This window comes from Sminthopsis crassicaudata, chromosome 5, assembly GCF_048593235.1.
Source record: "Sminthopsis crassicaudata isolate SCR6 chromosome 5, ASM4859323v1, whole genome shotgun sequence".
NCBI classification, from domain to species: domain Eukaryota; kingdom Metazoa; phylum Chordata; class Mammalia; order Dasyuromorphia; family Dasyuridae; genus Sminthopsis; species Sminthopsis crassicaudata.
This window is the reverse complement of record NC_133621.1, coordinates 161,828,600-161,845,040: the sequence shown is the minus strand read 5'-3', so window position 1 is coordinate 161,845,040 and position 16,441 is coordinate 161,828,600. Positions and strand designations below refer to the sequence as shown.

The 16,441-nt window shown below is 38.0% G+C and overlaps 1 protein-coding gene across 1 annotated transcript; it reads right to left on the bottom strand.

Moving 5' to 3' along the window:
• Positions 1-759: 759 nt before the first annotated feature.
• On the bottom strand, positions 760-16,171 carry PHYH (phytanoyl-CoA 2-hydroxylase). Its single transcript, XM_074268624.1, has 9 exons — positions 15,676-16,171; positions 11,824-11,882; positions 11,209-11,319; positions 10,106-10,274; positions 7,193-7,274; positions 5,737-5,918; positions 5,347-5,496; positions 3,013-3,144; positions 760-1,076 (listed from the first exon to the last, which is right to left on the bottom strand). The coding sequence occupies exons 1-9, from the start codon at positions 15,784-15,786 to the stop codon at positions 1,023-1,025; spliced, it is 1,050 nt and encodes a 349-aa protein (XP_074124725.1). The 5' UTR covers positions 15,787-16,171; the 3' UTR covers positions 760-1,022.
• Positions 16,172-16,441: the final 270 nt, after the last annotated feature.

Here is a 16,441-nt window from a genome sequence, read left to right as displayed (position 1 = left end):
TCCATATTCCTCCTTTGTATTCCTTTACTAGTCTTTCCATCTGCCCAGCTGTCTCATTCTTGTCCCTGTCCCTTTAATGCTGTCATTCAGTGCATATCTGGGGGATATCGCAGGCTTAAAGTAGGTGCACTGATACAGTTACTGCCCATTAGGAATCAGAGAAAAGCCAAGGAAACATGTGTTTTACTTATGTTGCAAGAAAAGAGAGAGTGGGAAGTCCATTTCTGTTTCCTCGCTCTGATTGGAAAATGAATGTAAAATATAGCTGCTCCTTACTACTTTCACCTCTTTTCATAAGTGAGGAATGAAATGGGAACTTGAAGAACAACAGCAAGAAATCACCACAGGCCATGTTCACTCCAACCTAAAATCAAAATGATTTGATAAGCTTCCTACCACCTAACCCTCATATCAGTCTTAGATATGAAGATTTTCAGTTTTTTCATCAGAGGAGATTATCCAATTTTTCTTCAGGGTCAGAAAAAGAGAAAGGAATAAATGAAATCCAATTTGTAAGAGGTAAATGGGGGGAGGGTAATGTTGGATTAGACTATTGTAGAAGGATATAGGTCTTTCCTTTATTCTATTCTACAATCTTCTACTGATTAAAGAACTATCAGCTTAGGACAAATTCTTATCCTTTGCTTGTCTCTAAAGAATCACCAGCAACAGATTTCCTCTACCTATAAAAGCAATCTGCCATTACTTTTTAGTGGCACCTAGTTAGTTTATAATTACAAAGATTCTGAATTCAATAGATTTTCTTTTAGATAATAAGTGCTTTAATGATTCACTTCTTCCCTTCCCCTTTTTTTTGAAGACTTGGATTACTCCAAAATTACACAAGTGACAGTAAGTTAAGTTTTTTACATATTAAACATTTTAGTCTTTGTATCTGTCAAAGCAGACAATATTGCATAAAACAAAGTGCTTTTTCATATTAGTATATGATACCAAGGACCACTATTTCTCATCTAAAAACATTCTCCTTTGGCACCTGGTGTTGACTTTTCAGTAATACTTCAAAGATTGATTCTTTTTCCTTTCACAAGCCGTGCTCGTACCATCCAAATATCCTAAAAATAATTCCAAATAGAAAGAGTTTAAGTACTTTAATAGTTGTTCTGGTTAGTAAATAAAATAAATTCTAAATTGGTCAAAAACCAAAAAAGGAACTTAAGGTTCATCTAGTCCAAATGCTCAGTTGGACTGAGACCAAGAAAAATTAAATAATATGCCTCAGGCCAATAATAAGTGTATAAAGTGGCAAGTCCTCTAACACTAAATCCAGAAATCTTTTCACTGGATCACCACCACAGAAGGATAAGTAGACATTGTAAAGAACCATATAGGACCAACAAGAAAAAGAAGATAGTAAAAGCAAAGGAGGGATAATAGAAAGAGGGGTAGAGGGATTGAAGGTTCTAGTGAGGAAAAAGAATAGTTTTAGGAAAACAAAGGCAGGCAGAGTTGGAATGAGAGGAGCTTCTGAAGAGAGAAAGTTCAGAATTCTTGATTGTGGAGGGATCAGTCATGAGTGAGTAGGAGATCAATGGCACAATGTTCCCTGTAAGTGAAGTGGTAATGTAGGACAAAGAAATTGAGGGGGTGGCTGAATCTGAGGGCCGTAGTGTTGGTTATTGAAGTGCCCAAGTTTAAAGGCAAGGGCTGAAATAGAGAAGAATCTGTGACTCAGATAATGAATTTTTTGAGGAAGGAGGGAGGCTCTTGATAACTACAATAAAGATTGAGATGAGGTGACATAGGTAAATGGACTAAATCTCAAAGTGAGGGGACCGCTGAGCAATGGCAATAAAGAGAGGGTCTAAAAATGGAAGTGAGGAGTAAAGAATTTGTCTTTTCTTGTAGACATAACAAAAGGCACATCCAATCCTTAGAAAGATCTCAGTGGCACAATAAATAGATCACTGAACTTGAAATCAGGAAGACCTTTGAATAAATCCCACCTGAAATGACAAATTGTGATCTTGGGCAATCCATTTAAACTGTCTCAATTTCAGTTTCATCATCTCTGAAATGAGGCAATAATAAAAAGCATACCCACATCAGAGGATTGTTGCAAAGATCTAATGAGGTAATATGTGAGCTTAAAGGACTATATAAAATGCTATAGAGAGTGGCCAGCAATGTCTTCTGCAATGAGGCAAGTTTCCATTAATGTTAGAAGATGAGAGAAATATGAACAGAAAAACTCTAGGAAGCAGAATGGATCAAAAACTGAATCCTACCATATGTTGTATACAAGAAACATATTTGAAACGTAATAACACACAGAGTAAAGGGAAGGGGCTAGAGCAGAATCTTACTATGTTTCAGCTGAAGCAAGAAAAGCAGGGGTAGCAATCATGGTCTCAGACAAAGCAAAAGCAAAACCAGATCCAATTAAAAAGGGATAAGGAAGGAAACTATCTTGCTGAAGGGAAGTTTACTAATGATTGAATGAAAGTTCCAGAAATCATAATGAAAAGCGTAAGACAGAGCTGAAAAAAGACTTGGGAGGAGTCTCAAGGCAGAGGTAGATAGGAGTGAGAAAAATAAAAGTTAGGTGGAACAACCTTACAGGGGGCAAGTAGTTCCACATGCTGGGGACAGGGAATAAGCCTGTAAATGTCATTGGTACAGTTAACTCCCAGATGGGCAAACTCCCTCTATCAAAGCAAGTCACTCTTTTAGTTACCTAGAACACTGAAAAGCAAAGGGACTTGCTTGAACTCAGGTAACCAGCAGGACCAGACTTAACTTCGGTCTTCTACCCACTATATTATGCAGCCACTTCCACCAAAACAGTGTTAAAAAATTACACCAAGAAAATGGCTTCTATTATCACAATTAAATTTGGTATTAGGATGCATTTAACAACATGACAGTCAAAGGACAGGATAACGATACAGAGCCTATCTATATTTAAATTAAATACCAACAAGAATTATATTTCTTTTTAAGGAAAGAGAGAAAAAATAATTCTTCACTTTTCATTTCATACAGACCTACCTTTAATTGGATTTTGAGGCCCTCAAACTTTCTTTTAGATAACTCTTGGAGTTCCTTCTCAATGTTTTCTTGACTAGTGCCCTTTACATCAGTGTAGAAGCAATCAGAACTGGCATAGTGACAGGAAATTGCCTGTATACATTGGGGCAATTAATATAAAAGAAATCCAATTATCACTGACCCTAAGGGGCAATAAATGAATTATATAACTGAGTACTTAACTTTGATCTTAAATTATATTTATGTCCGTCAACAAGAACTTTATGATTTAGCCCACCCCAGCAGGGTAATTCTACAAGTACAAGCAGTTCTAAAATATCTGTATCATTCATTCCCCCAAAAGAATCAAAAGGGTTGATTAACTTGACACAAATTGCTTATTCTTAACATTTTCCATTGTCTGAGTGTTTTCAATATTGAAAAGATTACTCAATCTTCCTAAAATACTTATCAGAAGAATATGTGCCTTTTGAAGGTAGGAATTGTTTTGCTTCTGTTTTGGGATTCCCAAATACCAAGCACAGTGTCTGTACAATGTAAGTGTTTGATATGTATTTGTTTTATTTTTGAATTATGGCTTATTGCAGTGGGAAGAACACTGTTTTTGTAGTCAGAGGCCCAGGGTTGAATTCCATGTCTACCATCTACCACTTGGGTAACTTTGGGAAAATCACAACTGACTGGGTCTCTGTTTCTTCATCAGCAAAATGAGAGGTATTGGTCTTGATGGACTCTAATCTCCTTCCATTTCCAAAACTGTGATCCTATTATCCTCTTAGTCATAGAAGTTTTCTCACTGAGTTTATAATAGATTATTTATTTAAATGGTAATAGGATAATATAATCAATAGATAGTATGATGAAGATGCTCTATTGGAAAATAATAAACATGCCATCAGATTGAAGGAATACTTAAAGCTTTGTTACAATCAACACATACTTAATGACTACTATATTGCTTCTTTCTAACAGCAATAAATGCAAATTTTGAACTGTTGCCTACATCTATAAAATTAGTATAGGAATGTGGATCCAAGTGGTTGCAATTAAAATAGAACATTATAAGAATTTTTTGTAGTGTGGTGAGAATAATCACAATTTTCAGGATGAACTTCCTCTTTGCTAGAAATACTTCAAAGACCTACAGTGAGAATTATTCATGCAACTTTAGGAACTGGCTGACATTAAAAATACATTTTTTTTTCAATGATAAAGATAGTAAAGTCTTGCTCTGATGTCTCACCATGACATGGAAGTGACCCTGGGATTTTTGAAGTTAATGCTAGAAGATTACAAAATAGGTCAGTAGTGAATTAAGTTATAAACTAGATGATGAATTATTTTTGACCATGGAAAATCATGAAACCACCTACTAAGGGAGAGAGGAGTTGCTCTCTTTTGACTTTAGTTTTGTCTGCTGAAGCTACTTAAGTCAAGGAATCAATCAGCAAGTATTTATTAAGTATAGATTAGGAACTGTCTTTTTGCCTTTTTTTTTTTATTCCTAGCTTAGCATAGCACTCGGCACAAAGTATGTACTTAAGGAATGCCTAATGATTGATTGACTAGCTAGGCACTGGGAATACAAATGTACTCATAAGCAGCTTATAGTCTAATAGGAGAGACAATACAAGGATGTATATATGATGTTCCAAAAGTCCTCATATACTTTTAAGACCTCTCCTAAGACTTTTCAGATGTCCTGTGTAAATGTGTGTGTGTGTGTGTGTGTGTGTGTATGTACACTGACTTATTTATATATATATGAAATTTACAAAAATAAATTCAGGATATATTAAAGAGAGGACAGAAGCACTTGAGAGGAGGGGTCTTCAGAGAAAGCTTCATGTTTGCTTTACATCTTGAAGGAAGAGGGATTCTATGGGAAAAGATGAAAGAGTAGAATAATCCACACAAAGGAAAAGATGGGAGATGGGATATTGTATGTGAGGAGCAGAGAGAAGGTTATCTGAAATAGGTCACAGAGTGCAGGAGAGGCAGCAATGTCCTATAAAATTTCCAGATTATGCTGTTATATTTTGCTGATGATGTCATGTGTTGTGTGCAGCAGATATCAAATATTAAGGGCAAAACAAAAATAAAATAAACTTTAATTTGAGGAAATTGATTCCTATCAATCAATGTGAGTTCTATATGAATCAGTTCTTTATTGATAAAAATAAGGGAATAAACTTCTTTGTTAATAAAATAAACTAAAATTTTCACTTATTGATATCTTGTATCTATAATCAGAGTTCATATAAGCTTGGAATGCTCTTTTAAAATTTGATTTACAATCTTTTTGCAGTTGGGAGGGAAATTATTGTTTGTTACCTTCCGGAACCCTTCAGTTCTGTTTGTTCCAGATCCATGAATGAGCAGAGGATGGAAAAAAACAGTGTCTCCCTTCTCCATCACTAGGTGAATCCTGGGTTGGTTTATATCATAGTCTTGGATACCATGAAACAAAATATTAACTCCCCCCTAGAACATAAAATAAATCATATTTTAGGCTTAGAAGAAGTAAAATAAATCAAATCAATGACTTGGAATGAGAAAATAATAGTCTTCTAATGTTTTTATACAAATTTGAAAATACAGAATAACACTTTTGGTCAAAAAAAGGCCTGTTCTTTGTCATGGCTTTCCAAAGAAAAATATAAGGAAAAATTCTATTAACCTTTCTTAACTCTATTTTTGCATGCTCTCAGTAGTCAGACCTACCTCCCATTTAGGATAGTCATGTGGTTTCAAGGTGCCCTTGTGCGTGCCTGGTAACACAACCAGGCAACCATTGTTTCTATCAATATGTTCCATAGCAGTCCAAGCACAGACAATGGAATTGGGAGGCCTGAATGAGAAGTAGTGCAGGTCCTGATGCATGGGATGGCGAGAAGTCATCTTACCTGAAATGGAACCCAACCCATCTGTTAGAAGCCCTAATCTCAGAACTCCTCAACTGTCTCTACATCAATAGCCAATTTCCACTCCTATTGTAAGGAAATATAATCATGTACTTGTGGAAACGTGTATAGAAGAATTGCACACATTTAACAAATACTAGATCACTTGCCATCTAGGGAAGGGATAGAGAGAGAAGGGAAAGGGAAGGATGGGAAAAAATTAGGACACCAAGGTTTTGTAAGAATGAATGTTGAAAATTATCCATTTATTTATTTTGAAAATAAAAGTTTTATTTTTTTAAAAGAAAGGAAATATAATCATGGAAATAACAGTTCAGAAGGTTAAGTATTCCAAGGGACTTTCAGTGAGCCTTGACTTCAAATACCAGATATTTCAGCAAGATGCTGAATAGGGAAATGTGGAAAATGTAATGCACCATCAGATTTCAAGAGAACTTGATGGGGAGGCACAGAAGCTGTTATCAATAATATCACACACTTCGATTTCATATACAAATCATGCCTTTGGATCCAGCAAAGCTGACCTCATGCCCTTGGCTAAAGTTTATCTACAGGCTCGGGTCTCTTCCTTCTTGGGATATCCAATATCCTTGGATAGCCCCTGCAGCGAGGATTTGCCTAGTTACTTATAACTCTGAGCCACCTTCTCAGAGGGTAGATTATTAATAGCAGTGGAATATGATCTATTGTTCCATTTCTGACCTACTCTAATGCTTCATTATAGGGTAGAGGTGCCTGGGTTCTAAAAAGTGACATTAATGGACAAATACTATCAGAACAAGAAAAGCTTTGAGTATGGATCTAGGGAGGTCCCATGGGCCTACTGTCTGGGGACCAGCCTATTACAGTTGCAGAGCCTTGTCACTAGGTTAAGCCACAAGACAGATTTTTGGCTACAACAATTCTCCTGTAGACCTATGAATAAATGTGATCTTGTGTTGGGTTGGAGGCAATATTTATCCCAATGGATAAATCATGGATCAGATAAGTGAGCTTCTAGCACTTTTAGTCCTATGAATCCTAAGGAAGTTAAAACAGCCATTTTGATTTTGTAATGATGTAAGTCATAAAAAATTGTATTTTAAAGAACACACATATACCTTAAATTTATGTTTGTGACTGATTGCTTCAGTGTGTGTGAGTTGGGATGCTGATTTTACCTCAATTTTTACAATACAACCAGTGTGTATCTTTCTTGATCCCCAGTCCACAGGTCCCATACCAAATAGCCCCTAATATAAATAAAAGTTCTTTACCAGAATCTGGAGGCTTATTTATCAGCATTGTATGCATAGCCATGATATTGGGTCCAGTGAAACACTCGACATATTTAGTAATCTAAGATAGAGGAAGAAAACAGCTCATGAAAAATTTGAAGCATAGAGTACAGAGCTAGTTAAGTTTCAACTTTCTGCATTAAATCCAAAAATAATAATGTTAATAACCCATATTCCTGTAGTATTTTATAGTTCCTCACAACACAGCAGTGAGGTAAATTATATTATTATTCCCACTTTACAGAAGAAGAAACCATGTCTCATAGAATTTAAATGACAGGATCACAGATAGATTTGATAGGAACCTTAGAAGCCATAGAGTCCAACTTCCTAATCTGATAAATGAGGGAAAAAAGGGAACTTAAGTGATTTGTCCATATTCACACAGATATTATGTGGTTAAGTATGGACTTTTGGCATTCCTGACTCCAAGCTAAGTTCCTCTCTCCATTGTATCACAGCAGGTCACAAAGCTCATAAGTGTCTGAAGTGGGTTTCAAGCTTTCCCCTCAAAAGATTCCTCCCAAAAATGCCTTTTTGTCTCTAAGATGTATTTTTATGCTTCTCTGATCAACTAGAGGTGATAGAAGCAAGACTTCAAAAAAGAATTCAGAGGTGAAATAGAGTAGGCAAGAGGGGGCAAGGATTTTTACTTCATTTTTAAATAAATTTTTATTCACATCTTTTGTTTTTATATCACTTATATTTCCCACTCAATTCATCTCGCTACCTCATCCTAGAGACCAATCCCTTGTAATAAAGTACAGAGGATGAAAAAAATTATAGTAAGAAAGTCTGACATGTTCCACAGTGTACCATCTCTACAGTCTCCCACTTCTGCAGAAAAGGGGAGAAATATCATCTTATCTCTCTCCTTTGGGGACAAACTTAGCCATTATAATTAAACAGTGAATATAGAATTGTTGTTCATTCATGTCTGACTCTTGTTGACCCCATTTGGGGTTTTCTTGGTAGAGATAATGAAATGGGTTTGCCATTTCCTTCTTTAACTTATTTTTACAGATGAGAAATCGAGGCAAACAGGGTTAAGTGATTTGCCCAGGCACAGACAGTTAGTAAGTTAGTAAGTAAATACGAATACAGAAAGATGAGTCTTCTTGATTCTGGACCTGACACTCTATCCACTGTGCCACTTATATGTTCTGAGTATAGAGTCACTAAACACAGAATAAAATAATGATGACAAAATCAATTTTAATTGTTTTGTTGCTATGGAATAATTCAAATATCAATTGAACAATTAGAATATTATCATAATAATAACATATAACTATTTGTTGGTCATTTCATCCACATTTTTGATAATCATTATACATGTTGTTTTCTCAGTTCTTCTTATTCTACTTTTGACCAGTTGTATTTTTACTTTTCAATCATTTTTAATGATTCAAGGTTCTTTTTGTGTTGGTTGCATAAGATGGTGATTGCACAAAACAAGGACCTTTCTTTAAAGCCATTTTAGTAACAAGCCAGAACAGAGCAATTACTGTCGTCATTCTTTTCCTAGATTTGGTTTTGTATCATCAGGAATGTTTCCAGTTATTTTAAAACTTATCATGAAATTCTAAACACAAATTGATTTTTTAGTCTGCTAACATGAAAGGAGAGGAGGGCAGGGAAGGAGGGAAGACAACAATTGACTGAGTTAAAAAAAAAAAAAGAGAGAGAATATAGTTCTGAGAAACTAACAAAACATCAGCGTTACACAATTCTTCTGTGTGTATTGGAGCTCAGACCAATGTTGCTTTGTTCTTCACCATTGGTGAAGATTTTTTTAGGCTGCCATTAATTATTATTATGACAATTAATGCATTTTCCTCATCTCTACTTCTTAGAATCCCATTTCCTTAAAATGCCATCTGCTGTAAGAGGCCATCCTTCAGTCTTTCTGTTGCTATGGCTATTGTCTCCTTCCATACTTATCCCACATATACTTGTAGATGTACATTTTGTGTCCCCTGATAGTTTCCTTGAGAGGAAGAACTGTTTCTTCTTGTATATGTGTCCGATTCCTTAGCCAAACACAGTGTCTGGCATACAGTATATATCTACCAAATACTTATTGAGTGATGGGAAACTTGAAAGATTTTATAATCATTTTCCCAACAGCAGTTCTATTATGCAGGTAAAATAAATAATATTATTCTCATTTTATATATGGGAAAATTCAGGTTAACAAAGGCTTACTGATTTGTCCATATTCATTCTGGCTCCAATTGACTAATGGAAAAGAGAAAGGCTCAAAATAGAGAATGAGACGTACTTTTTTTTGGACATGGCCAATGAAACAATCTGTTTTGTAAGACTATACGTATTTGTCACAAGGGTTTTGTTTTTCCCTTTTAGATGAGGGTAGAGGTATGAGAGCAATAATTATTAATAATTTAAAATGCATGGCAAATATTAGGCTAATTATGCTTGCTTAAGCTAAACCAAATCCTCTTTCCCTCCTCTGAGGATAGTATTGAAAAAGTTAAATAAGTCCCTAACTCAATAATAAAACCTAGGCTTTTAGTGCTTTAAAGCACTACAAAACACTTTTTTTCTACTCCATTCTTGTGAGAAAGTATTATTTCCTCCATTTTATAGAAAAATAAAACAAGGCTCAGGGAGGTATGACAGCACACCAGTATACTTCCCACAATAGCACACTAGTCTTCAACTTAACATGAGTAAAAAAAATCTCTATTCTCCTCTACCAACGAACATTCCCCCAGCAATTCTAGGGTTGTAGATATAAAGGTGTTCAGAGCCAGGAAAAGATAACAAATCACAAAGTTGTAAGCAACACAACAGTCATTTAAAAAAAATAAAGTCTATGTTTTGTTTGCTTATTTAAAAAAAAATTTAAAATAAAACAAAGTTTTTAACCTGGGGCAGAGTGCAATAGCTGAAGAGTTCTTCATCATACTGAAAATTCTGGATTTTTGTAACTACTTTCTCATTTAGAGAATTGACTGATTTTGCAATGGTCACATCCTTCATGATATCCATTCCTGGGCATTCCACTTCCTTTCTGCAGATCCTTTCAAACTGATTCCTAGACAAATCAAATTGAAAAGGCCATTAGCCTTTGGGACACCACCAAACTGACTTTTTTTTAAAATAATATCCTTTTATTTTCAAAATATATACAAAGATAGTTTTCAATATTCACCCTTGCAAAACATTGTGTTCCAAATTTTTCTCCTTCCTTTCTCCTATCCTCTAAATAGCAAGTAATCTAATATAGGTTAAACACGTGCAATTCTTCTAAACATATGTCTACATTTATCATGCTGCACAAGAAAAATCAGATCAAAAAGGAAAAAATGAGAAGAAAACAAAAGGCAAACAAACAACAAAAAAGGTGAAAATACTATGTTGTGGTCCATATTCAGTTCCCACAGTCCTCTCTCTCTGGATGTAGATGGTTTTCTCCATCACAAATCTATTGGAATTGGCCTGAATTATCAGTGTTGAAAAGAGCCCCGTCCATCAGAATTGATTATCACATAATCCTGTTGTTGCCCTGTACAATATTCTCCTGGTTCTATTCACTTCACTCAGCATTAGTTCATATAAGTCTCTCCAGGCCTTTCTGAAATCATTCTGTTGGTCATTTCTTACAGAGCAATAATTAGAATTGACAATTGAAGTTTTCAAGTTTTCACAGATCTTTTCGCCTATATCTTATCTATATCCAATCCTGAATACAAATGGTACCAAGATTGGAAAAGAAAATGGCTTTGCTGCCCTCTGCTACCACACTCCTTTAATAGAATCCGAGCTGAAATTCATCACCAGAGCCACAATTCCTGAAGACCCTGATGGTAAAGAAATTTACAGGGCTGTTATTGAGAGACATCTCCTCCCAGGAAATGCTTGAATCCTGAGCTATGGTTCAAGAAAGTCTTGGAAAACCCAGACAAACTAGCTTTATTCCCTCTGCATTATATTATTTTAAACAAAATAATAAAATGGCTATACTGCACCTGTAGCGCTGAATATCTGCATCAGACACCAGATTTTTTATGAGCAGGAAACCATTGTCCTCATAAAATTGTCTCTGTTCTAGGGTTAAGACATTATTATCCAGTGTGTACCTATGAGGAAAGGGAGAGGGAGAGAAGAGATGGTGGGGAGAAGAGGTCATGAGAGAATAGGGAGAAGGGGAGAAAAGAGCATCAATAATTCTGGTCGACATATTTTTGTTTTGACTAAATGTGAATTATAAGACTGCATTAAAATGCACCCCTTTTAAAAAGTAACTTAAGGACAGAATAAAAATATTGCTCAGTGTATATAATCCAAACACATAATTTCAATATCATATTCATCAATCCTGATAGATATAGTTACCATATTGCATAGTTTGTGACATATTCTTTTCCTTCTGAATTATAAGCCATTTTTTGACAACTGAACTGAAACCTGTTTGTCTAAAAGAGCTGCTATGCCAATTAAAACGTGTCTCGTGATTTGAGATTATATGTAATAAAAATTCTAATCAAGCAAGGAACTACTTAGTTCTTCTAGCATTAATTAATACAAATATTGTGATTTTGAACACAGTATTATTTTTAAAAATGAATTAAAAAAGCACTTACTGGAATTTTGGAGGATGGAAACTGGAAGGCACAACAACAGCTGAAGTTGGAGAAGCTGTCTAGTACACAGGTGAAGTTAAGTAAAATAATCCACAAAAGCAAAACCTTTCCCATTGAAAACATATGCATTTACTTTATCTTTAGAAATAGAAGAGCCTGACAATACAGTGGTCTTAAACTTTTTTTGTACCATAGTCCTCTATGGCAGTTTGCCAAGTCTATCGACCTTATCTCAGAATAAGGGTTTTTCAATGCATAAAATAGAATACATCAGACTATAAAGGAAACTAATGCTACAAAAGTATATACAGTTAGCAAAATATTTTTCAAACAAGTTCATGAATGCCACGTTAAAAACCTTTTGATTTCTAGTCCATACTGTTTAATTGATGAAAACACTAAGACCAAAGAAATGTGAACTGAATAAGCCTGTCACACAGAGAGTTCAAAAAAGATCTTCCAGCCTCCAAGTACACCATATTCATTTCCCTACATTATAACTGTCTCTTCAGTCTAGTCATGGGTGGAACACAAAAAGATTGTTCCTAGTCCACATTATCTACTCTACTTTTGAATAACCTGAAGAATATAATGTCCTGGGGGCAGCTAGGTGGCTCAGTGCATAGAGCACCAGCCTTGAATTCAGGAGGACCCGAGTTCAAATCTGATCCCAGACACTTAACACTTCCTAGCTGTGTGACCTTGGGCAAGTCATTTAACCCCAGCCTCAGGGGGAAAAAAAAAAAAAAAAGAAAAGAAAAGAATATAATGTCCTCCCCAAAGTTCCAGATGTTTGACTTACACATGAGAAAATATAAACACTCTCTAAATCTGGTATTCAATTAGGTGAGAATTTAGAGCAAAAAAACTGGAAGTAATTAAGCCAGGTCTGAAAAAATAAAAAATAAACAAGAGAAAGATAAACACTGAATCTCAGAACAAAAGCTAGGGAGGGAGGGAATCATCAGTCAACAAGGTTCTATTTCCAGCTTTATGCCTGAAATTAAATAACTTCCTAAGTTCTTATCTGCATTTTATAACAAATTCAATTTAATCATTTGTTATGTGCTTGCTGTGTTCCAGGCCTGTGCTGAGTACTGGAGATATCTAGAGAAGTGATATGTGTATTATATCAGCTATAAAAGTAGGTTAAAGTTAGACTGCATAGTTTTGAATGCCAGGATTAGGAGTTTATACATTATTTGGCAGATAATAGGGAGCCATCATAGGTCTTTGAGTAAGGGAAGTGAAGTGTCATGCTGGTGCATCAGGAAAATACCGGGATAGTAATGTGAAGACTAGATTATCAAGGAAGGAGACTGGAAACACAAAGGGTTCATAGAAAGTGGTTCTAAGACATTAGTCAGGAAGAGATGGGCTCCTGAATTAAGAAGAATGCAGTGAGCGTATAAAAAAGGAGCTAACATGACAGGTTTGTGGATGATTTTTTATGTAGTAAGAAGGGAAGAACAGAGTCAATGATGGCTAAAGAGTTACAGAATGGGGTGAGCAAGAGAGGACAACATAATTTTCAACAGAAATAGAGAAGTCAGGTTTCAAGTAGCAGATGAAGAGTTTAGTTTTGAACAAGATGAAAGTCTGAAAGCAATATACAACTGGAATTCTGGGGGAGGCTTGGGATGGAAGTATAAAATAGCTGTCCATGGACAGTTGAGATTAACATGCTACAATGGAAAGGACACTGACTCCAGTCAGAAAAGCTGCTCCTGAAGACCCTTGCCTTTGTGACCTTAAGCAAGCAATTTAATCATCGTGGGCCAAAGTTCCTCACTGTAAAGTACAGGCTGCAGTAGCTGAGGCTCCTTTCAGTTCTGGATCTATGGATCTAGGAGTGAGAACAGAACTAACAACAAAACTTGGGGAATGGACACCCATGTTGAAGTAGAAAAATGAGGAACTATTAAAACATAGAGAGGGAAGGAAGTAAAGTAAACCAGAATATGGAAGCAAAGTTCAAGATATGGAATATAGAAGAAAGTACTGGCGTAAGCAGCCAGGAGACCTGCCCTCTCTATTTTTCACTTCTGCCATTAATTGTTATATAACTTTGAGCATCTCATTCTGCAAAATGAGGCTTCTAAGGGTTGCTAGTCCTGAATCTGAGGGAAATTTTTTTTTAGCTTTTTACTTTCAAAATATATGTAAGATAGTTTTCAACATTCACCCTTGTCAAACCTGTGTTCCATTTTTTCTCCCTCCCCCTTTTCCCCACTTCCCTTAGACAGCAAGTTAAACATATACAATTCTCCTATACATATTTATTTCAACAGTTACCGTGCTGCACAAGAAAAATCATATCAAAAAGGGAAAAAATGAGAAAGAAAACAAAAAGCAAACAACAACAAAAAAGGTGAAAATACTATGTTGAGAGTCAGTCCCTATGTATATCCCTCTCTCTGGATGGAATGGCGCTCTTTATTATGTCTATTGGAATTGGAACTTCACTGCTGAAGAGCCACAAACATCAGAGACGACCCCTGAATAGTCTTGTTGTTGTGTACAATGTTCTCTTCATTTTACTCATTTCACTCAGCATCAGTTCATGTAAGTCTCTCCAGGCCTCTCTGAAATCATCCCGCTGGTCATTTCTTACACAACAATAACGTTCCATAACATTCATGTACCACCATTTATTCAGCCATTCTCCAATGTTTCCAGTTTCTGGCCACCACAAAGAGGGCTGCCACATTTTCACACATGTGGGTTCTTTTTCCTTCTTTAAGATCTCTTTGGGATAAAGGCCCAATAGAAACACTGCTGGGTCAAAGGGGATGCACACTTTGACAGCCCTTTGAGCATAATTTGAGGTAAAAAAAAATATTCAGGGAAAGTTAAAAGAAAACTTCAGCAATCTCATGAGAGAAGTGGGATTTTTCCTAGATCAAAACAAAATCGTAGGCAGAATTATGGGTTAGACTCGCCAAAACATGCCCTCAACACTAGTGATAAGATCTGGCAAACAATCACCGAACAATAGAATCTCCCTTTGGAAGGAACCTCAGGAGCTGGCCGATCTTAAGCTCACGGACGGGGAGTAAGAAATCCCTCAGGGTCAGCTATTCCTAACCCCGGGATCCCGGAAGTTGAGAGCCAGACATAAACCTCTCATTTATTTCTTCCGGTTCAGTTTTTCACTAGGGATAATAACAGCTATGAAACAGTATTTCTTAAATATCCCACGGAAAAAGCCGATGGGACCCGGTGGAGAACACTAAGTACTTTCTTTAAGAATTGCTAAGCAATTATCAACTTGAGATACCCCCCTGGGAGGGAAATATGTAAACGTCAATACGTGAAAAATATAAAATCTTGTAAACTACGTGACTTTAGAAGAGCCATCACACAACTTCGGGCCTCCCTCTCTAAAGGGACCAGCAGGGATTTTGTGTCGAGCAAAAAAGTGCCAAGAAAGATTATGGAGGAGGATGACACAGAGGGGGTCAAGAATGTCAGTCACGAGAGAGCGGCAGAGAGGGAAGAGGCCTTCCCAGCACCCTATGTTCCGTGGCCTAAACACGTTTTTAAAACCATTATTACCCACAGGAAAAATAAGCCCGGGCAGAAGAGGCGGAGGGGGAAGGGGCAGCGCCCAAGCCGCGCATTAGCCCATCCTTTGCCCTTGGTCAGTGAGAGAGGCTCCGGGGTTTAAGCGCAGATTTAAAGAGACGTCGGGGGAGGGAGGGGACAGACAGGAGCGCTTGTCAGCCCCCGGTCCCCTCCGTCCGCTCGGGCCGGAGCGCGCACTAACGCAGCCCGGCCGGCCCCGGCTCAGCCCCCAGGCTTGGTGGGGAGCCCGGGCCTCGGCGCAAGCATTGGCCTTGGGAAGGATACGATCGCCGGGGCCGCCGGGCCCTGGAGGTGTCCGAGCAGGATTCTGAGGCGGGTGTTGGCCGGCCCGCCAGCGCGCCCCGGCTCCGTGACGCGCAGAGCAGTGGCAGCCATCCTGGTGGCAGGAGAGAGCCAGGAGAAGGCCGGAGAGAGGCAGAACGAGAGCTCCCCGGGATCTTATCTTAACCCGCCCCCCCAGCTCCGCCTCCCGGGAGAGAGCCGCACAGGCGCACCAGGACCACCGGGAGCCGAGCCAGAGCCTGAACCGAAGCCGGAGCGGGGGCCGAAGGCAGCGGGGCGGGCCTGGACGCGGAAAGGTCCCCGCGCGCTGCGCCGGGGCCCCGGAGAGTCAGGACTGGTCACCGCGCCTTTACTTGCTAGGAAGTTACGCTGCGTGAGCAGCAAGGGAAGCGGCAGGGCGCTGTCCTCGCAGGCTTTCGGTCTGGCTTCCGGAGCTGGCACCGTGCCGCCCGCCTCCCCGCACTTCCCCTCCCCCTCTGCAGCCGCGGGCCAGCCTCTGTCCCCGTCACTTTTAGCCCCGAATGGAGGTGGCGGCTGGAGAAGGCCTTAGGGCCGGGCATCTCCTTTTGTCCGAAATCCTTGTACCAGTGCCCATCTCCGCGACCACCCAGTGCATTTCAGGGGGCCCCTCCTCAAAACTCAGGCCGCCGCTGGAAGCAGAGCTTAGTAACAGGGATTTCTCAGCCCAAATAGCCCTCCGCATACAAAAAAGTGCCAACCAGCGCAGGAGGCAGAGAGAAGGGAATGT